This window comes from Podarcis cretensis (genome assembly GCF_951804945.1).
Source record: "Podarcis cretensis genome assembly, chromosome: 6".
Classification (NCBI taxonomy): Eukaryota; Metazoa; Chordata; class Lepidosauria; order Squamata; family Lacertidae; genus Podarcis; species Podarcis cretensis.
Genome location: NC_137175.1, coordinates 9,529,052 through 9,553,475, shown reverse-complemented (window position 1 = coordinate 9,553,475; position 24,424 = coordinate 9,529,052). Strand labels below are relative to the sequence as shown.

The window sequence follows — 24,424 nt, the reverse complement described above, 5'->3', positions numbered from 1 at the left end:
GAAACGATGCCTTATGAGGAACGGCTAAGGGAGCTGGGCATGTTTAGCCTGGAGAAGAGGAGGTTAAGGGGTGATATGATAGCCATGTTCAAATATATAAAAGGATGTCACATAGAGGAGGGAGAAAGGTTGTTTTCTGCTGCTCCAGAGAAGCGGACACGGAGCAATGGATCCAAACTACAAGAAAGAAGATTCCACCTAAACATTAGGAAGAACTTCCTGACAGTAAGAGCTGTTCGACAGTGGAATTTGCTGCCAAGGAGTGTGGTGGAGTCTCCTTCTTTGGAGGTCTTTAAGCAGAGGCTTGACAACCATATGTCAGGAGTGCTCTGATGGTGTTTCCTGCTTGGCAGGGGGTTGGACTCGATGGCCCTTCTGGTCTCTTCCAACTCTATGATTCTATGATTCTATGTAAAAGTAGTTTACTCACATTCTGTTCACAGTTGGCTCCCAGAGAAGGCAGACTTAGTTACAAATTATATACATGTGGAGGTATCTGATATGGGGATAATCCCAGTGTCCTCTGTGGGCTGAAAGTCAACAGAGCATCTCTAGCTAAAAGTTGCTCCAACGACGGAGGAAGTCAAAAAGAAAGAGAGTGTTGCGTGCCTTGTCCCTTTGTTATCTGGACTGGTAAGGTCACGTCCACTTCTAGTCACATGCAGAGGAAGTACATCCCAGCCAGTTTTCGACTGGCTGGACCAAACATTCCCCTGCATGTCCTCTCTAGGAAAACAAGGAATGTTGTACTTGACTGCTACTTATGTATCACATCCTACACAGCATGTGTCAACCTTTATCCAAAGACGCATGTGGTAAAAAAGGCCCTGAATGCTCCTCCTGGCAAACGTTTGGATAGGCAGTGCTCACAATATACAAGGTTTGGGAGGGAAAGGTGCCAGCAACAAAATGTTGACAAACAGCGACATTAGTCATACCTCAGGTTATGTCCGCTTCAGGTTAGTTTTTTCAGGTTGTGGACTGCTGAAACCCAGAAGTACCGGAAGGGGTTACTTCCGAGTTTCGGCAGTCGCGCATGCGCAGAAGCACTAAATCGCGTTTTGTACATGCACAGAAGCCCCGAATCGCAACCTGCGCATGCATCCCGCACGGATCACATTCGCAACCCGAGCGTCCACTGTACTCTGTTGGATGTGGAATTAAAAAAGAGAGACGAATTTCTTAGGCAATCAGTGGCAAAGAGGAGCTGTGTAGCGTTCACAGGACTTGCATCAAACCTGTTGCTGATTATAACGGAATTTCCTCCCTCTCGACCTTTTATTAGGGGTTTACTTTCCTGCCTTGGCAAGCCTGTTTTCCCGGAAAGTGCGGGAGAACGAAAGGGCATTCACATACAGCACGGTTGGGACAGGATCTCAGTTTGGGTAAGTTACAAGATAAATTCTACTAGTAGAGTTGTAGAATGGGAAGGGGACCCTTAGGGTCATCTAGTCCAACCCCCTGCAGTGCAGGAATCTTTTGCCCAATTTGGGTCTCAAACCTGAGACTTACTCTACTGACTGAACTACTCATGCTCCTTTTCCCGCCTCTCCAACTCTGTTTTTTTGCAGCCTGACAGTAAAATAAAACAAGAGGCTAAACAGCGCAACCGCAAGAAAAGTCATATTATAATAAAAAATTTTTTTTCAAAATATTAAATAAATTTTCCAAAATTTTAAACTAACAAACAAACATGCATCATAACTGTACTTATTCCAATCTTAATGACTTCCTCAAATTCCCTTGACTGAATTTCATTATATATCATTGTAACAGTTTTCCAAAACAAAATCTCATAAAATTTACTTAATCCTCTTAACATCTTTGTTTCTTTTCATCTTTACTTTAAACATATTATTCTATAACTTCATATATTTAAATCCTTAGCCTATCTATTTCTTTGCAAGCATTTCTATTCAATTTATCTTAGCATATTTAAGTAAATAGTCTTTGAAATTCTTCCATTCTTCCTGGTGCTCCTCCTCCTTCTGATCATGGACTCTTTCGGTCAGGTCGGCTAGCTCTGAAAAATCCATCAAAAATTATTATTATTATTTGTTATTTATACCCTGCCCATCTGGTTCAGTTTCCCCAGCCACTCTGGGTGGCTCCCAACAGAATATTAAAAACACAATAAAACTGGCAAAGCATTACAGCACTCACGATCCATGAAACAATATTAACAATGTTAATGAACGAACAGCCCAAAACAAACAGCACTGCTGAATTCGCAAAATTCACTCTACCCACCCCCATGACTCTCGCAGAGGAAACAGCCCCCTTTTGAAGTCCGGAGGGTGGGGTCAGGCAGGTGGGGAAAGTCCTTGCCAGGTTAGCAGAAACTCCCATTTCCCCTCCTGTCGTCCTAATTCTCCCTCCCCCTTCCAGGACACTGGTGATGGGGGCTGCCGGGTCCCTGCTGCTCGACTGGTATGGCTGGAAGAGCGTCTTCTACTTCTCGGGGGCCCTGACATTGCTGTGGGTTTACTGCATGCGCAAATACCTCGTGAATGGAAAGGGTAAATGACACTTTCAGTGCAAGCCCTCCCTCCCATCAGAAACCTGAAGTGTGCTTTTGTGCACCCCATTGTGGACTAAAGTGGCATTTGGCACAGGGGGTGAATAAGGGATTGTGGGAAGGATGAGCAAAATAAGCTTTGCAATTGCCAGAAAATGTTTCGAAAGAAGCCAGCATTATGACAAGGCAGGTTTGAATTAGGTTCTTGTTAAAAGATAAAGTAAAGGGACCCCTGACCATTAGGTCCAGTCATGAACGACTCTGGGGTTGCGGCGCTCATCTAGCTTTATTGGCCGAGGGAGCCAGCGTACAGCTTCCGGGTCATGTGGCCAGCATGACTAAGCCGCTTCTGGCGAACCAGAGCAGCGCACGGAAACGGCGTTTACCTTCCCGCCGGAGCTGTACCTATTTATCTACTTGCACTTTGACTTGCTTTCAAACTGCTAGGTTGGCAGGAGCAGGGACTTAGCAACGGGAGCTCACCCCGTTGCGGGGATTCGAACCGCCAACCTTCTGATCGGCAAGTCCTAGGCTCTGTGGTTTAACCCACAGCGCCACCTGCGTCCCTTGTTAAAAGATAGTTCTCTGTTAATGCTAATAGATAGGGGGAACGTTTAGATGTTATATACGTCCGTTTCAGCCCCTGTATGCATTGATTCTGGATATTACTAAACCCTGGGTTTAGATATGTGTTCTTTACTTTACACAGAACTCGTCATCCCTTTGGAAGACTTAGCAAAGGGCCTCTCCTTATCCAAACAGACCAAAGTGCCTTGGAAACAGATATTCAAAAAGGCCCCTGTATGGTAAGTCATTGTCATGTATTCATCCATCCAGTTCTTTGTCAGCCTGGGACCCACAAATATTTTGCACCATGGCTGCTATCAGCCGCAGCCATAAAGGCCAACCTTTGCTGATACAGCTATATGTGCAGGGGCCCTTCATGCAAGTGGGGTTCCTGACCATGCGAAGAGTTCTCCAGATATGCCAGCAAAGAAGCAGAAGTCAAGCGGAGTAGAGCAGGCATCCCCAACCTTCGGCCCTCCAGATGTTTTGGACTACAATTCCCATTATCCCTGACCATTGGTCATGTTAGCTAGGGATCATGGGAGTTGTAGGCTAAAACATCTGGAGGGCTGCAGGTTGGGGATACCTGGAGTAGAGTCAACTGGTGCCTCTATGCTTTGAGATATATGATCAGGGCTTACGTTTGCATTTATTCCACCTGCTTCTTTTTCCATTCTGGCCGTGACTGGTGCTCAGCTGGCTCTGCTTTCAATTTCTTTAAAAGTAAGTTTCTAGCCCTCATGGTAGCTTGCTGTTTGTCCGTCTCCCGCTGCTTTCCCCAGTAAACCCCACATCCACCCCATAGTTCACAATACATCAGTAGCTGCCTTATACCCAGGGGGTAAAAAGATGTTGTTACCCTTTCCATCCTGCATTTGTCACCTGCAGCACTGTTTCCCTTCCACTTCATCTTCTGTCAAATACCGTTATTTGTCTCACTTTCCACTATGATGAAATTACATGATTAATTACAGTGGAACCCTGGTTCCCGAACGGCTTAGTTGACAAACAAATCAGCTCCCAAACACTGAAAACCCGGAAGTGAGTGTTCCAGTTTTCGAACATTTTTTGGAAGCAAAACGTCCAATGCGGCTGTCAGCTATTGTTTCTGGGGCGCCGGTGCCAATTGGTTTTCGAACGTTTCGGGAGTCGGAACGGACTTTCAGAATGGATTAAGTTCGAGAACCAACGTTCCCCTGTACTCATATTACATTGTCATTATGTTACCCCACCCCATTCATTCCAGTGCAAATGAAACGTAATTCAAACAGTTGGGGGGGGGGTAGAATAATCAATTGCATATTGTTTGCGGACCGAAGGCACCAACAACAGTGAATATCAATCATGTTTGCCAGATTGATTTCCTTTCTGGACATAGAACAAACAAGCGGACATCTTATTCCATCAGAATCCTCCAACATCCCTGCTTATATCCCATTTCGCTATTTGTCCTTCTAAGCAAGTCCCATATCATCTATTTTGGCTGGCAGGTACCGGTAACCTCCAGGGTCTCAAGGAGAGGTCTTCCACTGTACCAGAGTCTTCTTCAAGTGGAGATACTAGGGACTAAACCTGAGACCTTCCAAATCAGGGCTAGAGAGCCTTGGACGTTCCAGGTATTGTTGGACTTCCCAGGAGCCTCAGCCCCATGTGGTCAGGGGTGATGGGAGTAGTTGTCCAGCAACAGCCAGAGGGCCAAAGTTTCCCCATCCCTGATCTGCACATGCTCTGCGCCTGAGCTGCCAGTTATAGTGCTTGCTCAGTTTCCTTGAAAACGTGTATGTGTATGCCCTTGAAGCTGATCCAGAAACTCCAGCTGGTGCAGAATGCTACGGCGAGGCTCCTTACGGGGTCTTTCCTGCAGGATCACATTCATCCAGTGCTTTACCAACTGCACTGGCTCCCGGTGGAGTACAGGGTCAGGTTTAATAATCTGGAAACTATAGTTTGCTACAGGGGCCAGGAATTACTAGGAGACTGCTATTCCCTTCACAATGCTACAATTCCCTGCGGAGTACAGGGTCATGGTGGTGGAGTACAGGGTCAGGTTTAAGGTGCTGGTTTTGACCTTCAAAGCTCTATGCGGCCTAGGACCCACGTACCTACAGGACTGCCTCTCCTGGTATGCCCCGCAGAGGACCTTAAGGTCCGCAAATGACAACATTTTGGAGATTCCAGGTGGCAAGGTGGTTAGATTGGTCTCAACTAGGGCCAGGGCCTTTTCAGTACTGGCCCTGACTTGGTGGAACGCTCTGTCACAAGAGACTAGAGCCCTGCGGGACTTGACATCTTTCCGCAGGGCCTGCAAGACAGAGCTGTTCCGCCTGGCCTTTGATGTGGACTCAGTCTGACCCTTATGTTTCCCTCCCCTTATGGTTTTGATTTATGGGCTATTATTAAAATGAGGCTGCATTTTAAATTGTATTTTTAACCTGTATTTTAAATTGTTGGTTTTTTCCCTCCCCTATTATGTTTTTATTGTAATTTTACTGGTGTTAGCTGCCCTGAGCCCAGCTCTGGCCAGGGAGGGCGGGGTATAAATAAAAAAATATTGTTATTGTTATTGTTAGTTTTGGGCATACCCTAATGATCCACCACATCTAACCGTGGCTTCTCCTGTATATCTCCCTCCAGGGCAGTGATCACAGCTCAACTGTGTGCGGCCGGCTCCTTTTTCACCCTCCTCTCCTGGCTTCCGACTTTCTTCAAGGAGACTTTTCCTGATTCCAAAGTAAGCTGGCATTGTGGATAAGAAGGAAAGAGAAGGACAGTCGAGGGGTTGTGAATGGCCCCCAGAAGCATAAACAGAGCTTTCAGCTGTCAGTAGGAATCGCAGTGGCAACTCCTGCCTGCCCCTTTAAAAGCAGGATTGGATGAAGCTGTGGCCTCCAGATATGGTTGAACTCAACTCCCACCAGCCCCAGCTGATGCCCAGAGGTCGGGGATGATGGGAGTTGTAGTCCAGAAACATCTGGAAGAGCATAGGTTCCCTATCACTGTTGCATTAAGGCAACCTTTGTGTGCTGGTTCTGTGGGTTACCCGAGAGGTGAGGTCCAAGTCCGGTCCGTGGTCAAAGGTGCAACGGGCAGGCAGTCTGTAGTAGCTGAAGCTGGGTGTAGGGCAAGGAGTCAGATGAAGCATGCAGGGAGTCGGAACAGGCATGCAAGCAGGGAGCTAGGGCGGGTCAGGAGCTCAGGCAGGAAAGCAGGACAGGGTCCAGGCAGGAACTAGCAACCAACAATGTTGCTCCTGCAACTTGGGACTGGGGATGTCTGGCTTTTATCTGCCCCGAGGCATAGGGCAGTCCCGATCCTCTGGTGACTCGCCTCTCCTGGCCTGGAGGCGAGCACTCCTCCTGCGGGAACTTAGTTCCCTCTGCCTCTCTGCCCTGAGCCTCTGCAGCTCAGGAGAGGCTGGAGGGTTACCGGACCCAGAGGCAACCTCAGCTTCCTCTGACGGGGCTGAGAGTGGAGCACCTGCAGGCAATGGGTCCTCCATCACCTCAGGAGCCAGAGCAGACTCAGCTGATGCCTGCACCTGAGGACCCAGCACAGGTGAGGACCCTTCAGGCTCATGCCCCAACCCCGGCTCAGCTGGTTTTGGAGGCGGGGAATCCTGTGCAGGCTGGGATCCCTCAGGTTCAGCATCCGAGTCCGAATCCTAGGCCATTACACTGACGAGAACCCGCTCGCCATCCGTAAATAATCAGTCTCACACCATGATGGGTTGCAGAAATCTGGCTGCAGCTCTCCCTAGAAGCTGCTGGAGCACAGCCTTTATTGTGTGTCCACGAAAAGATACAAATTCAAGGAGAAAACTTTGCCTCAGTAAGCAGATAAAAGACAATACAATACATTAGTCTCATTTTCTCACACCAGACCACGTATTTGATCATGCTATGCTTACGTGGGCCAATCATCGGGCAGCATGAGCTCTTCATGTGTTGATCATGCTCCAAGCAATGCTTTCTGCTATGAAATCACCTTGCAATAATGAACTTTTGCCCATGCTCTTATGGACAAATGACCATATTCCCACATTACACATTGTCTCAAGGCCTTGGTTTTTCATTTAGTAATTAGATCAGAGAAATGTTGATGATTGGCAGGGGTGGCGACTTGCCCCTCTCCCACATTGAGGGGGCCTGGCCATGTGACATGTCACATGATGCCATCCAGAGTGTGCTGGGCAGTGGTGGGACTCGCAGAGGTAGATCTTGTCCCAGTCGCTGACAAGACCCTGGGCTCCAGGTAGGGGAACAGCTGGCCCAAACATAAAAGCAAATTTCAAGGGACACGCATGACCTTTGGGGCCAAGAGATTTGTCCTTAGTAGCAATTAAAAGAGTTTCCCCTACGCTAACTGTAAGTCGCTTCGAGACACTTTACATGGGAAGCAACCAATACTCTGAATTAATAATAATTCCTATTTTCTGCAAAATCTCTAAGGTGGTGTTCTTTTTGCTTATGCGTCTTACTTATTTAGCCATTTATTTATAAAAAACCACACCTGTATACCCACGTGAAAAAAATCAAAGCCATTTATAGCAGTAGAAACTGCTTATTTTTTTTCCTTTCTTGTTTTCTTTTTAGGCTTTTGTTTTTATATAGATTAGGTTTGCTATCTTCTTGTATCATTTAAAAAAAAGCTTTGATTAATTTTTTTTGCCAAAAAAGTAAAACAGATCAACTATTACAGGGCGTGTTTATCCAAAATGGTCTGTGTATACTTTGGTGGCACAGAGAAGTTTTCAGCAAATGACTAAAGGTCTGTGTAGAGACATTCCGTGCTGAATCTCTTGGAAGAGCATTCCAGAGGGTTGGACACGGAAGGCTCTGTCATATGAGCCTTACCAACTCAGGGGTACAACCAGTGATGATCTCTCTGTGATCAAGCTGGGATTTAAGGGTTCAGGTAGTCTCTAAAGCTGCGCTGCAAGAAGAGGAGGTTTGCATCTTTTAAAATAACTGCAAACCACATGTTCTTACGGTTGCGCTAGTGCACACATGGTGCTTTCAAAGAAGTGTCCAGAATTGGATAAGTGTACATCACACTAGGCTCATGCTCACAAAGAACTCTGGAAAACATTTGTTCCAAATGTCCTGTTGTCTGCACTCTGCTGTTGCTTAATAATTGTATAATTAGGGCTGCCATGTGTCCAGAATTTGGCGATTTTTCTTTTTTGCAAAAAAAACCTCAACAACCTTTTTGTCCTCGTTTTAATATGGCAACCCTCTTGGATTAATACAGGGGCTGTGAATTTTAATCCTCTTTCAGAAAACTCAGTGTGGTAAAACTGCACCACCTTCTGTTCAAATGTGCACACAGCAAGTGAATTCTTCCTATAAACGGGTGCCCAATCAGCAATGATTTTTAAAAACAGGGTTAGCTGAAGACATTTTGCTGCCTGAGGTAACGGTCCAGGAACTCTTTGGCGGCTGAGCTGAGAGTTTGTTTGGACCCTGGCTGAGAACCCAGAGGCTGAGAGGGAGGGTGTGCCAGAAAGGAAAGTCAATTGACCCTGATTTTTATATATTGCTCACTTCATAGTAATATGACATATTTATATGTAACCGCGTATTCCTATAATACTTTCGTTGATGCTATTTGTTGTTGCTTCCGCTTTTCTGTACACACATATTTTTAAAATATATTAAGTGGTGTAGAAGTTAAATTAAATTTTTAAAAGATGGGACATTCTTCAACCGAAGGTCCCCTGACATTGTTGGGCTTCAACTCCCATCATCCCTGAGCAATGGCTAAGCTGGCTAGGGAATGATGGGAGTTGTAGTCCACCATCATATGGGAAATCAAGGTTGAAGGCCATGAGACAGCGCTGAACCAAATAGACAAAGAAATTGACTTGGTCTGAGGCTGTTTGCTTGTTGTGCCAGCACCACACGACCTCAAGAGGCTTCCGACACAGGGGCCATGCAGGATCAGGCCATGTTCTTGTAAACATTCAAAGATGCCTGATTCAGGGCCAGATCTTGATCCATATTCTCTTGCACTCTCAAGGCCTCTGTTAGTGGGCTGGCCATTTTTTTGTTTGTGTTCACATTTCCCTTCTCTCTCCTTTCAGGGGTGGGTATTTAATGTTGTGCCTTGGCTGGTGGCGATCCCGACAAGTTTGTTCAGCGGATTTCTTTCCGACCAGTTTATCAATCAAGGTAACTTAATCCCTTGGGATGTTTTCCCTCTTTCATCTCTCCATGCTGGCGGTTGGGCCCCTAGGGGCATGGATGAAAATCCAACAGGTGTAGCTTTTATTCCAAAGCGTCACTTGCAGAACTTCTGCTTGTTGTGGGCTTGTGTCCCTCTTAAAAAGCACAGGACTCTTGTCAGGAAGAATATAGCCCATCGCCAGAGATGGGGTCTCGTAGGAGAGGCAAGTAGAAACCTATCGTCAATTTTTCATTGTCTGCCACAATTGTACAGTCATACCTCAGGTTACAGATGCTTCAGGTTCTGTTTTTTCGGGTTATGGAACGCCGAAACCCGGAAGTACCAGAATGGGTTACTTCTGGGTTTTGGAAGATGCGCAGAAGCGCTAAATCGCACTTTGCACATGCGCAGAAGCTCCAAATCGCAACCCACACGTGCGCAGCTGCAGGTTGTGAATGTGCATTCCACACGGATCACATTCGCAACCCGAGCGTCCACTGTATTGCTCTTTTAGGGTGTTTTGGTTTTATAATAAGCGAAGGCACGTCTTGAAACTTCTAATCCATTCTCCACCCACTTTTGCCTCCGGTCCTGCCCCCGAAAAGTTGCTAATAATAATAATAAGAAGAAAAAGAAGTAGTAGTATTTTATTGTTTATACCCCACCCACTCTGGGTGTCTCCCAACACAACACTAAAAACAGAATAAAACTTTGAACATTAAAAACTTCCCTAAACAGGGCTGCCTTCAGATGTCTTCTAAAAGTCCAGTAGTTGTTTATTTCCTTGACATCTTGACGGGAGTTCGTTCCACAGGGCGGGCGCCACTACCGAGAAGGCCCTCTGCCTGGTTCCCTGTAACCTCACTTCTCACAGTGAGGGAACCGCCGGAAGGCCCTCAGAGCTGGACCTCAGTGTCCAGGCTGAACTATGCAATGCGGCCCTTGCACTGCAGAAACTTCTTTGTAACAGCCCTTTGGATATTTAAGGACAGCTGCTGCGCTCGGCTCTTTAAACTGCTCCAGACTTTCTGACACTCTTTCTTTCTCCTTCCAGGATATAAAGCAATCACTGTCCGTAAGTTCATGCAGGTGAGAGAAAAAGACAATGAATGTGCAAACAGGTTGGCATGACAGGAACACGTTTCCTTGTACGAGGAAATCTGCAAGGTCTGTTCTTTGCGTTACAGTCAAGGTGGTACAGAAGACAGAGGGAGGAATTCAGCATTCCACTAGTACAAATGTTCCTGCTTGCCAGGCGAGATGATATCTCTCCCCCCGCCCCCCCATAGGTTGGCTCTTCTGGGGGGTTCTCTCCTGACCCCTGCCTCCCCAAGAGCCAATTTAGGGGGCACAGGAGGAAACAGAAGGCCCTTGTCCTGGTGGAAGTCATTATGTGAGCTTCTGCTAGCAGGAACTAGTTACAGTGGAACCTCAGGTTAAGTACTTAATTCGTTCCAGAGGTCCGTACTTAAGCTGAAACTGTTTTTAACCTGAAGCACCGCCTACCTTCTGATCGGCAAGCCCTAGGCTCTGTGGTTTAACCCACAGCGCCACCTGCGTCCCTAGGGATACCTTTACCATTACCTTTAAGTTAAATGTGAAGAAGAGCTGCTGCCAGTCTGAGTAGGCAATAATGGCCTTGGTTGACAAACTTCCTATGTCCCATTGAACCCTGTGGCACTTTGTTCTGAGTAAACCTTCGCAGGAGTAGCCAGCTGGCTTCCCCCATTGTTCAGAATTTGATACAGATAGTGGATTGTTGTCCTTGATGGTGGTTGGGAAACAGTGATCAGGTAACGATAGCTGAAGCTGCTGTCGCCCCACCTGCTAAATTCCACACCAGCTAAATTTGGTATTTTGGCTTTCTTCTCCTTTGAGGTCGTCGGCTCAGGGGTTTCCAGCATGTTTGCCCTGTGCATAGGTCACACCAACAGTTTCTGCCGTGCGGTTGTGTTTGCGTCGGCCTGCGTGGGACTACAGACCTTCAACCACAGGTAACAGTGGAACACCTTCTCAGTCCAGAAGCGCTCTTGGGGAACCCAAAGGCTAGCCATGGTGGTAGGATTGGGTTGCAGAGACCTGAGTTCAGTTCCCTGGCCAGCCATGGAACGTGCTGGCTCGACCTCAGCTTGGCCTGCCTCGCAAGGCAGTTGTGAGGTTGTACTGCACACATTTCTTGGAAGAAAGATGTGATGAGTCGGAGTGGGGAACCTGTTACGATATGGATGCAATGCAGCTGCAAAGTGCTATCTTGAAAAGTAAACATGATGGGAATGTTGCGACTGCCCGTGGGAATCAAAGGGACAGTCAATTCACAGTGCGAAGCACCGGAATTAGCTCAGAGTGTAATATGAGCTCTTCCGTTTATTCCTGTCCAGGAAGTGTTTGTCACTAGACTGCTGGAGCTTGAAGAGAGCAGTCACGTTTTTTGTAATGCTGCAAAGACAGAAATAAAGGCATGTAAATATGTTTCTGTCTATCTCTTTCCCCTGCCAGGGGGCAGGAAAGAGGGGGGGGGTGTTCTTCTCACACTGAGAAGGATTGCCTATCGAGACCTAGCCTGGATCTTGCTGGGGAATGCAGCCAGGGAGGTCAACAGGGAATCATGCCGGGTGCCTGGGAGAGTTGCCAGTTTCTCCTGATAAGGCTTGATTCCCGACAGAACCTTCATTTTGCGAGCCAATTGCAGCCTACCAGGCCTCCCCAATTAGTTCTGCGAGGCTGTTCTCCCTAAGTCCTAACCTGCAACGCCAGGTAGGGGAGCAGGTAGAGGCAATGTTGCAGAAGGCAGGACTGAGCTTCCCATGCATCAGCTGATCATGGAATTGTAGAGTTGGGACCCCAAGGATCATCTAGTCCAACCCCCTGAAATGCAAAACATCTCCGCCAAACATCCATGGCAGACGGGCACCCAACCTCTGCTTAAAAATCTCCCAAGGAAGTAGAGTCCACAACCTCTCAAGGGAGTCCACTGTGGAACAGCTCTTACTGCCAGAAAGTTTTTCCTGATGTTTAGGCGGATTCTTCTTTCCTGCCACTTGAAGCCATGGGTTCGAGTCCTACCCTCCAGAGCAGGAGAGTTTGGTCATGCTTGCTTCGACTGCCCTAGCCAATCCTTGCTGGGAACGGTCTGGCCTGCCCAAAGCTTGCAGAAAGCAGGATTGAACTGTGTGGGGAGTTCAATCCTGCTTGGACAGTATCTCCTGCTGGTATGTGAGCATCTACTTCTGGGTTTTCATTTCTTTCTTCAGCAGGGTTCCTTTTACAGAAACGTTTTCCTGCATCTTTTAGTTATTTGCAGCAGCAGCAGCAGCAGCATTCCAGCTCTCTCTTAGTCAGGGGTCAGCAAACTTTTTCAGTAGGGGGCCAGTCCACTGTCCCTCAGACCTTGTGGGGGGGGGCACACTGTATTTTGAAAAAAATAAAATAAAAAATGAACAAATTCCTATGCCCCACAAATAACCCAGAGATGCATTTTAAATAAAAGCACACATTCTACTCAAGTAAAAACACACTGATTCCTGGATCGTTCGTGGGCCGGATTTAGAAGGAGATTGAGCCAGATCCGGCCCCCGGGCCTTAGTTTGTCTACCCATGCACTTAGTGAAATTCCCGTAACAGGAATAAACACCTTTGGGTTCTGCTTCTAAGAGTCTTTATTATTTACAAAAGCTTTACACTGGTCATGAATAAAGAAAAATAAAGAAAGAAACATAATCTTTTTCTCCTTTAGCCATCCAGCCAGAGACCTAATGCTGACTCATTCACCTGCTCACTTACACTGACCCAGACTTAGTTGATCACATGTCCTAATAAGGACACCTGTTGCTGGGGAAATTTTCCGTTGCCTAGCAACCTGTTCAAGACCATTTTTCAAATTTCTCTCCCCACCCCGCATGGGCCAACTTTGACAAGTGGATTGTTCAGTCTGCTTGTCAATCACCTGGCACCATTATGATGCGAAAGAAAGTGCTGTATTTTTCGTTCCATAAGACGCACCTGACCATAAGATGCACCTAGTTTTTAGAGGAGGAAAACAAGGGGAAAAAATATTCTGAACGAAACAGTACATGTATGATTTTTGTGGTTCATTCTGTGGCCACAGACATGCGATTGGACAGAGTTTGGGGTAGCCCAATGCAAAAATCCTGAGAATGCATGTGGATCCGTGCTTTGTAACCACGTTTTTGCACCATTGCGGCCCCACAAAACAGTGGATGCGTGCTTTTTTTGGTGCAGGCTGTAGCCATGGACATGCTATGTGATCTGGTGGTGAATGTGGGGTGACCCAGTGCAAAAGTCCTGAGGATCCATGGGCTCTTACCTCCCCCCTCCCAGGCAGCCTCCTTTATCGCTAGCCTCCCTTATCTCCCTCCCCGATCACTTGCCGATCAGCTGTTTCCTTTCAACACTATCTTCCTTCTTGTTTGCCTTAGTGTCTTTTCCTTAGCTAGAGCAGTTTTTTGCTCCCCCTTTTCTTCTAATTTCTCTCCCCATTGCTTTAGTCTTCCTGTCTCCTTGCAAGTTTGCTGTCTTTACCTCCCCCCCTCCCCCAGCAGCCTCCTTTACCAGCAGCCTTATCTCGCTCCCAATCGCTTGCCGATCAGCAGCTTTGTTTCAACACCCACTTCACTCTTTCTAAAAAAAAAAAAAGCATAATCTGCTTTTTGCCCCATGGGCAATTTGGCTCCAGGGACCACGCATTCGCTCCATAAGACGCACAGACATTTCCCCTTACTTTTTAGGAAGAAAAAAGTGTGTCTTATGGAGTGAAAAATACAGTAAGTAGTTTTGTCCCCCTGCCGGTACTGGCCTGCAGGGATGGGTAAAATAAAGATCTGGCCTGCCCCTCCCAAAAGGGTTCTCTACCGCTGTAATAAATAGTAGCTTGCTTTCTGAGTCATGCCACTCTCTGAAACAGGAAGTGAAGGTTTGCAAGCAAAAGTGCTATAAATATGGTAGCTTCTTCTCAAATATTGCAGCTGTCTCATTCGCAGCTTCCTTCCCCCAGCCTTGGTCTCAGTTCATATTCTTTCCTCTTCTTTCCCTCCCCTGAACAGTGGCATCTCAGTCAATATACAAGACCTGGCTCCTTCATGCGCTGGTTTGCTGTTTGGTGAGGATAAATTATATATTACAAATTTTATATTCAACAAGGAAAACAAAGTATCACATTTTAATATTATGAAGGTATCAGAGGCCAGGAAAAGTGAACCAGTTTCTGTGGTATTTACTGGCATTCCTGTATTAGATAGGGATGAATAGGAATTTCGGTGTCTTCACATTTCTGCACCAGACGGAAAATTGGTCAGCTGCAGAGCGCTCCTGTTCCATTCACAAAAAACAGCAAGGGGAGTGGCACTTAGGGCTTTTAAAATTGTTTTTATTTTGAAATTTTCTTGGGTTGCCAGAAACGAAATGAAACAAAAAACAACCCAGACATTTGGCCAAATTTTTAAAATCCGCCCGAACAGAAAAATTCTGAGAAAGAGGACATGTCCTGGGAAAAGAGGGCATGTGGCAACCAGGCCTGAAAGAGAGGACATATCCTGGAAAAAGAGGACATATGGCAGCCCAAATTTTTGCAAACATGCATTTAGATGCCAAAACCACCAGTTTTGTGGATCATGGAGTGGCCGTGGAGGTTCTAGCAGAGGGGAGCCAAAGTAAGTTAGGGAAGGCTTTATTAGAGAAGATGAAATATACTTGAAGTCGAGAGTGGATTTCATGCCCTTTATTCAGCTCATAGTGGTGAGGAGGAATGGAAGTTCCCCCAGAATGTCTGCTTTATATACATTATTTACACAATGGGCCCCACGTGATTGGCTAATTCTGGGATTCTCCTGTAGGCCAATCAGGTTGCAGATTCACTTCCACTTGGAGCTGGATAGGGTGGCTCCTGTGGACAGCTGCATTCTGAGTCCTATTGTTCTAGAACCAATCTGACTGCTGCATTCTGAATCCTATTGTTTTAGGACCAATCAGAATGCTGCATTCTGAATCCTATTGTTCTAGGACCAATCAGACTGCTGCATTTTGGATCCTATTCAACTCAGTACATAACAGAAGAGCTGTGTGAAAAGTGACTTGGGGGAGATGTAGCCTGAGAGATCAAGAGGGAAAGCCAGTTCAGGGCGTAGGGATGGGGGGGATGAGCTTGTACAGATCACATGTCAGCATATGAGCTGCATGAACCAGTGGAAATTGGTCAGTGGGGCACAGGATTCAACCACAGTTGGGGGGGGACCTGTGCCCTCCCCCATTAAGAAAACTTAAAAGATTCAGCCTTACCTACTGTTAGTATTCCAATAATATGTAAGAAAGGACCATCCATTAATAAACCTCAGGTCTTCATTTCTTAAGTGACTTCCTGAGAACTGGGGTGTCCCAGGGCTACAGAAACTACAACTAATCCAGAATGCAGCAGCTAGACTGGTGACTGGGAGTGGCCACATAACACCGGTCCTGAAAGACCTACATTGGCTCCCAGTACGTTTCCAAGCACAATTCAAAGTGTTGGTGCTGACCTTTAAAGCCCTAAACAGCTTCGGCCCAGCATACCTGAAGGAGCGTCTCCACCCCCATCGTTCAGCCCGGACACTGAGGTCCAGCTCTGAGGGCCTTCTGGCAGTTCCCTCCCTGCGAGAAGCGAAGTTACAGGGAACCAGGCAGAGGGCCTTCTCGGTAGTGGCACCCGCCCTGTGGAACGCCCTCCCATCAGATGTCAAAGAAATAAACAATTAGCTGACTTTTAGAAGACATCTGAAGGCGGCCCTGTTTAGGGAAGCTTTTAATATTTGATGAATTATTGTATTTTAATATTTTGCTGGAAGCTGCCCAGAGTGGCTGGGGAAACCTAGCCAGATGGGCGGGGTATAAATTATCATTATCATCATCATCATCATTATCATTATTATATATTTTAAACAAATAAGCAATTCAACAACATTTCAAGTTTAGCAATCAATCACTCCATCTGCAACTTCCCCTCCCTCCATGGTTCCCCCTAATAATATTTTTCAATTCAGATTTTGTATAAAAAAACCATTCAAAAATTGATGGGATCTGTGACGTTTTCCCACGCCCAGCAGTACAGACTGATGCGCTTGCAAGTAAAAGGGCACACCTTGTTTTTAAGTGAAATGGCAACCCAGACAAAGGGGTTAGAGAAAGGAACAGCGCACCCTTTCCCAACCTGGTGCTCTCCAGGTAATTGGACTACAACTCCCATCATCCCTGATCATTGGCCATGCTGGCTGGGGATGGTTGGAGTTTGAGAGTCTACACAACAGCTAGAAAGTTGCAGGGTTCTCCAACCATGGATTAAATGCATTGTGCATTTTTTTCAAAGCCATGCCTCAGTTTCCTTTCTCTCCACAGGTGTGGCAAATACTGGTGGGGCCTTATTAGGTAAGTGATTGTTCAGGAATTTGTTCCATTAAGTCTTCCATTAAGTCTGTCCACACGAAGGACTGATTTGTTAAGCAGTCCCTTCGCACAAAGAACCCTGGGGATTTTGGCCCTCTGAGGATGGCCAGGGAGCCCTGACAAATAATTTATGTACAGTGGTACCTTGGTTCTCAAACTTAATCCGTTCCGGAAGTCCATTCCAAAACCAAAGCATTCCAAAACCAAGGTGCGCTTTCCCATAGAAAGTAATGCAAAATGGATTAATCTGTTCAGACTTTTAAAAACAGCAATTTAACATGAATTTTACTATCTAACGAGACCATTGATCCTTAAAATGAAAGCAATCAACAATGTACTGCAGTCACACAATCAATCAATCGGTAACTGAACTGGGTTCCACACAGTCACAAAAAAAGCTACAAAAATGCAAAATTAATAGCAAAAACAGACAGACCTCAGTGTAACACTCAAAACGGAAATGTGGCACTCAAAACGGTGCACATTTGGCTTCCAGAAAAAGTTCACAAACCGGAACACTTACTTCTGGGTTTACAGTGTTTGAGTTCCAAGTTGTTTGAGTACCAAGGCATTTGAGAACCAAGGTACAACTGTAATTGAATTAAAGGGAGCCCCAGACTCCTTACTTAGCTCCTTAGCTACTGGAGGGGTGGGGTAAGGGGTTTGGGTCATTACTTAGCCAAAATATCAGTGGAGCTGGATGTGGAGCTTGTGGAATTCATGAAGGGCCCTGCCTACCTGTTTTCCTCCTGCAAAAAATCAATCAATCAATCAATCAATCAATCAATCAATCAATCAATAATCAATGAATAAATAAATCAAGGCCTGAACTTAAAGCCTTTGTGTGGGGTGGGAGGGAGCAAGCCGCAACCGCCAACCTAAGTGTAAAGATAGTCAATGTGTTTGCAGCGCATTTTTTTACTGTAGTTTTATTTATCGAGTTACAGATAGGTAGCCGTGTTGGTCTGCCATAGTCAAAACAAAATAAAAAAATTTCCTTCCAGTAGCACCTTAAAGACCAACTAAGTTAGTTCTTGGTATGAGCTTTCGTGTGCATGCACACTTCTTCAGATACACTGAAACAGAAGTCACCAGACCCTTCTATATAGTGAGAAGGTGGGGAGGGGTATTACTCGGAAGGGTGGTGGGAATGGGTGATTGGCAGATAGCTGTGATGAGCCTGTTGACGACTCTTACCGACTGCAATAGGTCTTACAGGAAAAAGCAAGGGGTGAGAATGTGAAAAATGGCTTTGTCATGTATAATGAGATAAGAATCCAATGTCTTTGTTCAGACCAGGTCTCTCCATGGTTTTAAGTTTGGTAATGAGTTGCAATTCAGCAGCTTCTCTTTCCAGTCTATTTCTGAAATTCCTTTGTAATAGAACAGCTACTTTGAGATCTTGTATAGAATGTCCTGGGAGATTGAAGTGTTCTCCTACTGGTTTCTCTGTCTTGTGATTCCTGATGTCAGATTTATGTCTGTGATTCCTGATGTCAGATTTATGTCTGATACCCAGAGAGAACTTGCTGCAAGACAGACCCAAAAAAGAAAATAACAGAACACCTCTAGTCATCACATACAGCTCCCAAGTTAAAACAGTACAACGCATCATCAGAGATCTACAACCTCTCCTGGACAATGACAGTTCTCTTTCTCAAGCTCTGGGAGGAAGACCTTTCATTGCCTACAGACAGCCACCCAATCTTAAACAACTCCTAACCCACAATAATACTACAACCAGACTTAACGCGGACACTGGCACCAGAGCCTGCAATAAACCCAGATGCCAACTTTGCTGCCACACACACCCGGACAACACCATTACTGGCCCCAACAACATCACACATACCATCTCGGGACTATTTAATTGCTCATCGTCTAACATTGTGTATGCCATCAAATGCCAACAGTGTCCTTCAGCTCTCTATATTGGACAAACAGGCCAAACCATACGCCAAAGAATAAACGGACATAAATCTGACATCAGGAATCACAAGACAGAGAAACCAGTAGGAGAACACTTCAATCTCCCAGGACATTCTATACAAGATCTCAAAGTAGCTGTTCTATTTCAGAAATAGACTGGAAAGAGAAGCTGCTGAATTGCAACTCATTACCAAACTTAAAACCTTGGAGAGACCTGGTCTGAACAAAGACATTGGATTCTTATCTCATTATACATGACAAAGCCATTTTTCACCTTCTCACCCCTTGCTTTTTCCTGTAAAGCCACTTCCGGGCCTGCCCCAGGAGGTGGGGTTGCGGGCTTCACGCCCACCCCACGTGAGCGGGGGCTGGTTCCAGCCCCCGCGAGAGCAGGGGAATCCCCCTCGGGCCGCCCCCCCCAGCCAGCCAATCAGCTGGTCGGCTGGGGGCGTGGCTTGCCCTATTTAGGGCCGGCGCGGAGGGGGCTCGCCCTCTTTTCGCCGGCTCGCCCTCACTGTAAGACCTATTGCAGTCATTAAGAGTCGTCAACAGGCTCATCACAGCTATCTGCCAATCACCCATTCCCACCACCCTTCTGAGTAATACCCCTCCCCACCTTCTCACTATATAGAAGGGTCTGGTGACTTCTGTTTCAGTGTATCTGAAGAAGTGTGCATGCACACGAAAGCTCATACCAAGAACTAACTTAGTTGGTCTTTAAGGTGCTACTGGAAGAAAATTTTTTTATTTTGTTTTATTTATCGAGATTTCCATACCACTCGATTCGCAAAAACCTTCCAAGCAGTTTGCATGAAACGGCATATTAATTAAAAAATGCCGATAAAAATCAACATTAAAAACAGATTAAAATGTAAATATAAATCACATCGGCGGTTTTCAAACAAATCTACGTAATAACGTTATATATGAAAATGGCAAGGTTTGTAGAAGTGACTGTTCTGCAGGTCAAAGCAGTTGACTGGGTTCAGGAGATCTTTCAAGTAAACTGGTGTAATCAAATCAGTAGGGGTTTTGGTTTTGGTTTGGTTTTTTACCCCATGAGCAAAAAAACCCAAGAGGCTAATTGTATGGATTTTTTTAAAAATTGCCAATCTGTTCCCTTTCTTTCTGCACGTAGGTGTTGTTTGTGTGTACCTAGCCGGACATCTGATCGAAATCACTGGTTCATGGGTATCTGTTTTCAATCTTGTGGCAGCAGTAAACGCCTTTGGACTTTGCACTTTCCTCATCTTTGGGAAAGCTCACAGAGTGGACACAGACTCTGCTTTTGTAGAACTGTAGGGACCAAGATTTAGACAGGACACAAAGTCTGGAATGGGAGAACGCAGAATTTAAACAGGACACCGAGATAGTTTTTATGGATGAAGAAATGGATGAAGAATGAATGAAGAAATTGACAAATGGATATCCAGTGGCTTACTGATATTTTCAGTTCCATCGATGTGCACCCACAAAAGTCCACTGCAACAGAGTTGTGGCTACTTAACGTTGTCCCAGGAAGAGCAGAGTCAAGGCCTAATCTGCCCGTTAAAAAGAGAAATTGTTTTCTGCAGCCTTAACATTGGTCTTCCGGGTCGCAGCTGAAGTGTTTGTGAAACCTGCAGTCTTTCTGTACCATTTTGGTTCTCTGTTCCAGAGACCCTCGTTGGTGGGTCTCGATCAAAAATGACGCAACGCAGTTGTGAGTTTTCTCAGCCGGTAGACTTCCAGATAATGACTTTGTGTGAGAGCGTGTATGTGAGCAATAATGGGTTAGTTGTTTTTCTTTCTTCTCAGTTCTTAGATGACATCCTGACAGTTTTCTCCAGGGAAGAGTTCCTGTTGTTGGGAGGAAGGGATATATTTCCTGCACACACCAGTATTTTTTTTTTAATCTCTAAGGAAAATGTGAATTTAGGCCTTTCTCCACTGCCAGCCGGTAGGCTTGCCACTCAGTCAGCATTTTAACTGGTTTGACTGGTAAAACCGTGTCCTCTCAGAAAACAAGGACTGGGCTCTGAAAAGTCAGTAAACTCTGGATTCTGCCAGACTCTGCCCATAAACCTGCCAGATTCCATGTGGGCTCTGGCTCCTCCCACTGGTCCTGTTAATGTATTTTTTGTCTAGGTCAGGGTTTCCCAAACTTGGGTCTTTGGACTACAGTTCCCATCAACCCTAGCTAGCAGGACCCGTGGTCAAGGATGATGGGAACTGTAGTCCAAAAACTGCTAGAGACCAAGTTTGGGAAACCCTGGTCTAGGTTGAAGTGCTCTGGCGGAATTGGCTAGTACCTGTAACGTCACTAGAGATAGGCAACAATTTCCCCCCTTTATTCCAGAACCATTCCATTTTGCTTATTGTATGTTTGTGCGTGTGTGTGTGTATTTGTATTTTAATAGGATGTAGGGATTTTGGTTCATTGTAGGTTGTGTGCTGTATTACATAAGCAAAGAAACGAGGACATTGAGCTTGCTAGAGGTTCATGCAAAGGAGACAGTGTAGTTTGTTTTATATATAATGTACAGTGAGGCCATATAGATTTCCTGCTAGCTCTCACTTTCTTCCAAGGGCTGTGGGGCAGTAGCCTCAGGAATTTGAAAGAGGAATGTGGATCCATAGAGTGTCTTATGAGAGTCCCTTTAACCAGAGGAGCATGAAAGCTCTGAGCCTTCAGCATAAAATAGTGTACTGGGCTTCTTGGGAGAGAGCTGTTTGACTCTTCTTCCCCATTCCAGATCAAGGTTCAGATGGAAACACTGTCGGGTTAAGTCAAGGGAAAAGCACCTTCTGTAAAATCCTTAGTTCTCTACCTTTTCTCTCTACAAGATTGCCTGTTTATATATTTCATCAGTGTTTACGTGAACTGAGAATGTTGAAAGAACTGAATGTTAGTCCTTAACTCACCCTTTTGTGCCTTAAGTCTGCAATTGCTGGAAGGAGCAAAAATCTGGTCGTCCTGGAGGTCAGGCTCAGGGATGGCTTCGGCCCATGTTTCTGACACCAGTAGTGGGAAGAATTCTGCAGACAGCGCTCCGTTGGAAAAACTTAATATGGCGGTGCCCTTCTGCAGCCTGGGTGGCATTTGCTCAGAGTGAACCCACTGAAATAACTAAACATGACTGAGCTAGGCCCATTAATTTTATTAGGCCTTCTTTGAGTAAAACTTGGTGGAATACTACCCTGTGAGTCTGATCCCAAGCCTCCTCTTTGAATGTTCCAGGAACTAGCAGACAAGCGAAGTTTGAATTTCTCAGAGATCTCTGTGGAGCTGTTAAATACCAAAGTTAATGTTATGGTTAATGTACAGCTGTGTGTCTTAGTGCCGCCCATTTTTAGTAACATCTGGTGCAGTTGTGGGGAGTCTTTGGTCCTTGAGATGTTGATTAACTACAAGTCCCATCATCCCCACAGGTGTTGGGAGTTGTAGTTCAGCAACATCTAGTACATCTTACTGTGTCCTGAAACCCTGATGTCCCATGTCTTCTCCTATTCCCCATCACTAGCAGACAACGATGTGGTGAAATTCAGCATGTCCATGCATCAGGACTTGTGGCTAGGTTGTACTATAGACAGAGAGGGTGAGAAGCAGCTGTTTGTTCCTTGCAATGTCCTGTGTATTTTCACATTGCAATACTTGAAAGGGTCCCCCTGCCCGTTACACTCGATGGCAGCTACCAGTTGTGTTCAAATGACCTCATTTGTTTTCCTTTTGTAAATGTAGCATTTATTTACATGGATGTGATCTATACAGGTGTTTCATACGGTCTGCGCCTTTCGAGACAGTGATCCTTTGGCCCCTGGTCCATGGGTGGTTTTTGAAAGAGGCTTGGGCTGTTGTTGGTTTTTTTGGCTGAATCTCATCAGCCCAAAATAAAGGAGAGAAAACCAGGCCATCCGTCGTCTTCTTTAAATGAGCAAGGTCTGTGTTGCTCTGCCAATAATAAAGCAGGAATTCGATTAAGCGGAATTTGAATCGCGTACGAAATCTGGACGCCCGTAATGAGCCACTTTTGTTTCTTTGATACTTCTTTATAACTGTGCCTCAGGAGGGAGTAGCAGTGAATGCACAATTTACCTTGGCTGGCTTCTTTCCAGACTTGCACACCTCCCTCTGTCCTCCACTCAGGAAAGAAGAGTCACTGTCAGAGCTCTGCCCATCACACAGTAAACCGTAATTCCAAGGAGTGAGAGATCAGACAAATTATACCCTTCAGGGCTGATTGCCGCTACACGTACTTTGGGAGAATGCACTTAAGAACAAGGAAAACTGTGTTATAATTTGAACTGGCATGGCAACGCATCTATCCCAGGGTTGAGGTAGCTGTGTTGAGGATGATGGACTACAAATCCCATCTTTGGACATTGGTCATGCTGCCTGGGTCTGATGGGATCAGTATCTGGAGGGCTTAAGGTTCCTCATCCCTCATCTGTACTTTTGAATAAAAGTAGACACAAAAACATGCCTTTCTCAAGCTGGGTGCCTCCTCATGAGTAAATTTACCTGTGGGCAAAGAGGCAGCAGGAGGATGGATTGAAGGATTGGGAAACTGCCGGAATAGCTGCAATGCAAACCTTCGTTGGTTTTAAACGGCCATTGCTTCCCTCCCACAGCTTTGTGGTGCTGATCGTTTTCGTTTGGAAACCCCTCTCCTGAGAAAGTTGCAGGGTTCCCTGTGGAAATGGAATTATTAAAGCAGTTTTAAGTGTGTGGATATGCAAATGTGCCTCACATTGAAAATCTTTTGTACAACCCTCTTTAGATGCAGGCTGGAATTTCCTAATTGGCTCTGTGTCTGCTACTGTATTTTGGCTTCAGTCTCTCTCTTTGTGTGGGATATGAAGCCTGTTTTCCCTCTTCTAATTTCTGGGGCTTTGAATGCCATTCTTTTCTTCATTTCTACTGTACCTGTAACAACACAGACATCTCTATGATGCACACATTACTTTGCAGGGGGATTACTTTTCCATGCATTTCAGAGAAACAGCTACATGCGGAGTCCAACAGAGGGAGCTGCAAGAACTGGGATCTGGGTCAACCCAAGTCTAGATTTCAAGACTCCTGTTGAATTCCCTTCTGAAAGGCTGTAAAAAGCAGCAACACCACAGAGTTCAGAGTCAAACTGGCTGCTTAAGGCCAAGTCTGCATTGCAGATGATCTCCATTAAATTTACATGGCTTGAGCTGATAATTGCTTAGAACAGCCTTTGCTAGCTGGGTTACTTTCATACGTTTTGGACTATTATTCCCATCAGCCCCAGCAAGCCCAACCTGCCTGGGGCTGATGGGAGTTGTAGTTGAAATATTCTGAAGGGAACCAGATTGGCATAGGACACTGTGACCAAACATCTCATAGTTCCTTCTTTGCTCCTGTTTCCTCCTGTTGTAAGAATTTTAAGGTCTTGTATATATAAAATAGATGTTCATAAATGTATCAAGCAAACACATACAAATATGTAAGCCATATGTCTGAAAGCCACAGAAAAGTCCTGAAACCATTTTCTCTCTCCCAAAATGACCTCAAATATTTCTCTGCAAGGTGGAAGGAAATGGGAAATCTCCCCATTGTCTCTGTTCCTTAAGGGGCACATTTAAGGTGTGAATAGGGTGAACCTGTGACCTGGATTCAGGAATTAAGTAGTTATAATAACAAAAGAGTGGCCAAAACCCAGATAATGCAATCAGGTAAATGGCCGACAGGAGATAAACAACACACTCAGGATTCTGTATTAGACCGCCCCCTGTGATGTATGTACAGTGGTACCTTGGGTTAATTACTTAATTCGTTCCAGAGGTCCGTTCTTAACCTGAAACTGTTCT

At 45.6% G+C, this 24,424-nt stretch overlaps 1 protein-coding gene across 1 annotated transcript in view; it reads left to right on the top strand.

Annotated features, from left to right (window-relative positions):
- The window catches only part of SLC17A9 (solute carrier family 17 member 9), a gene marked incomplete at its 5' end in the record, with an annotated part of 43,896 nt that extends 20,817 nt beyond the window's left edge, over positions 1-23,079 (top strand). The window contains 10 exons of the mRNA XM_079979616.1: positions 1,286-1,385; positions 2,389-2,519; positions 3,228-3,324; positions 5,720-5,816; positions 9,168-9,255; positions 10,305-10,339; positions 11,129-11,244; positions 14,311-14,366; positions 16,631-16,660; positions 19,746-23,079. Coding sequence (XP_079835742.1) covers positions 1,286-1,385; positions 2,389-2,519; positions 3,228-3,324; positions 5,720-5,816; positions 9,168-9,255; positions 10,305-10,339; positions 11,129-11,244; positions 14,311-14,366; positions 16,631-16,660; positions 19,746-19,909 — 914 coding nt within the window. The 3' untranslated portion in view covers positions 19,910-23,079. The remainder of the gene's footprint in view (positions 1-1,285; positions 1,386-2,388; positions 2,520-3,227; positions 3,325-5,719; positions 5,817-9,167; positions 9,256-10,304; positions 10,340-11,128; positions 11,245-14,310; positions 14,367-16,630; positions 16,661-19,745) is intronic.
- Between the last annotated feature and the right edge of the window lie 1,345 nt (positions 23,080-24,424).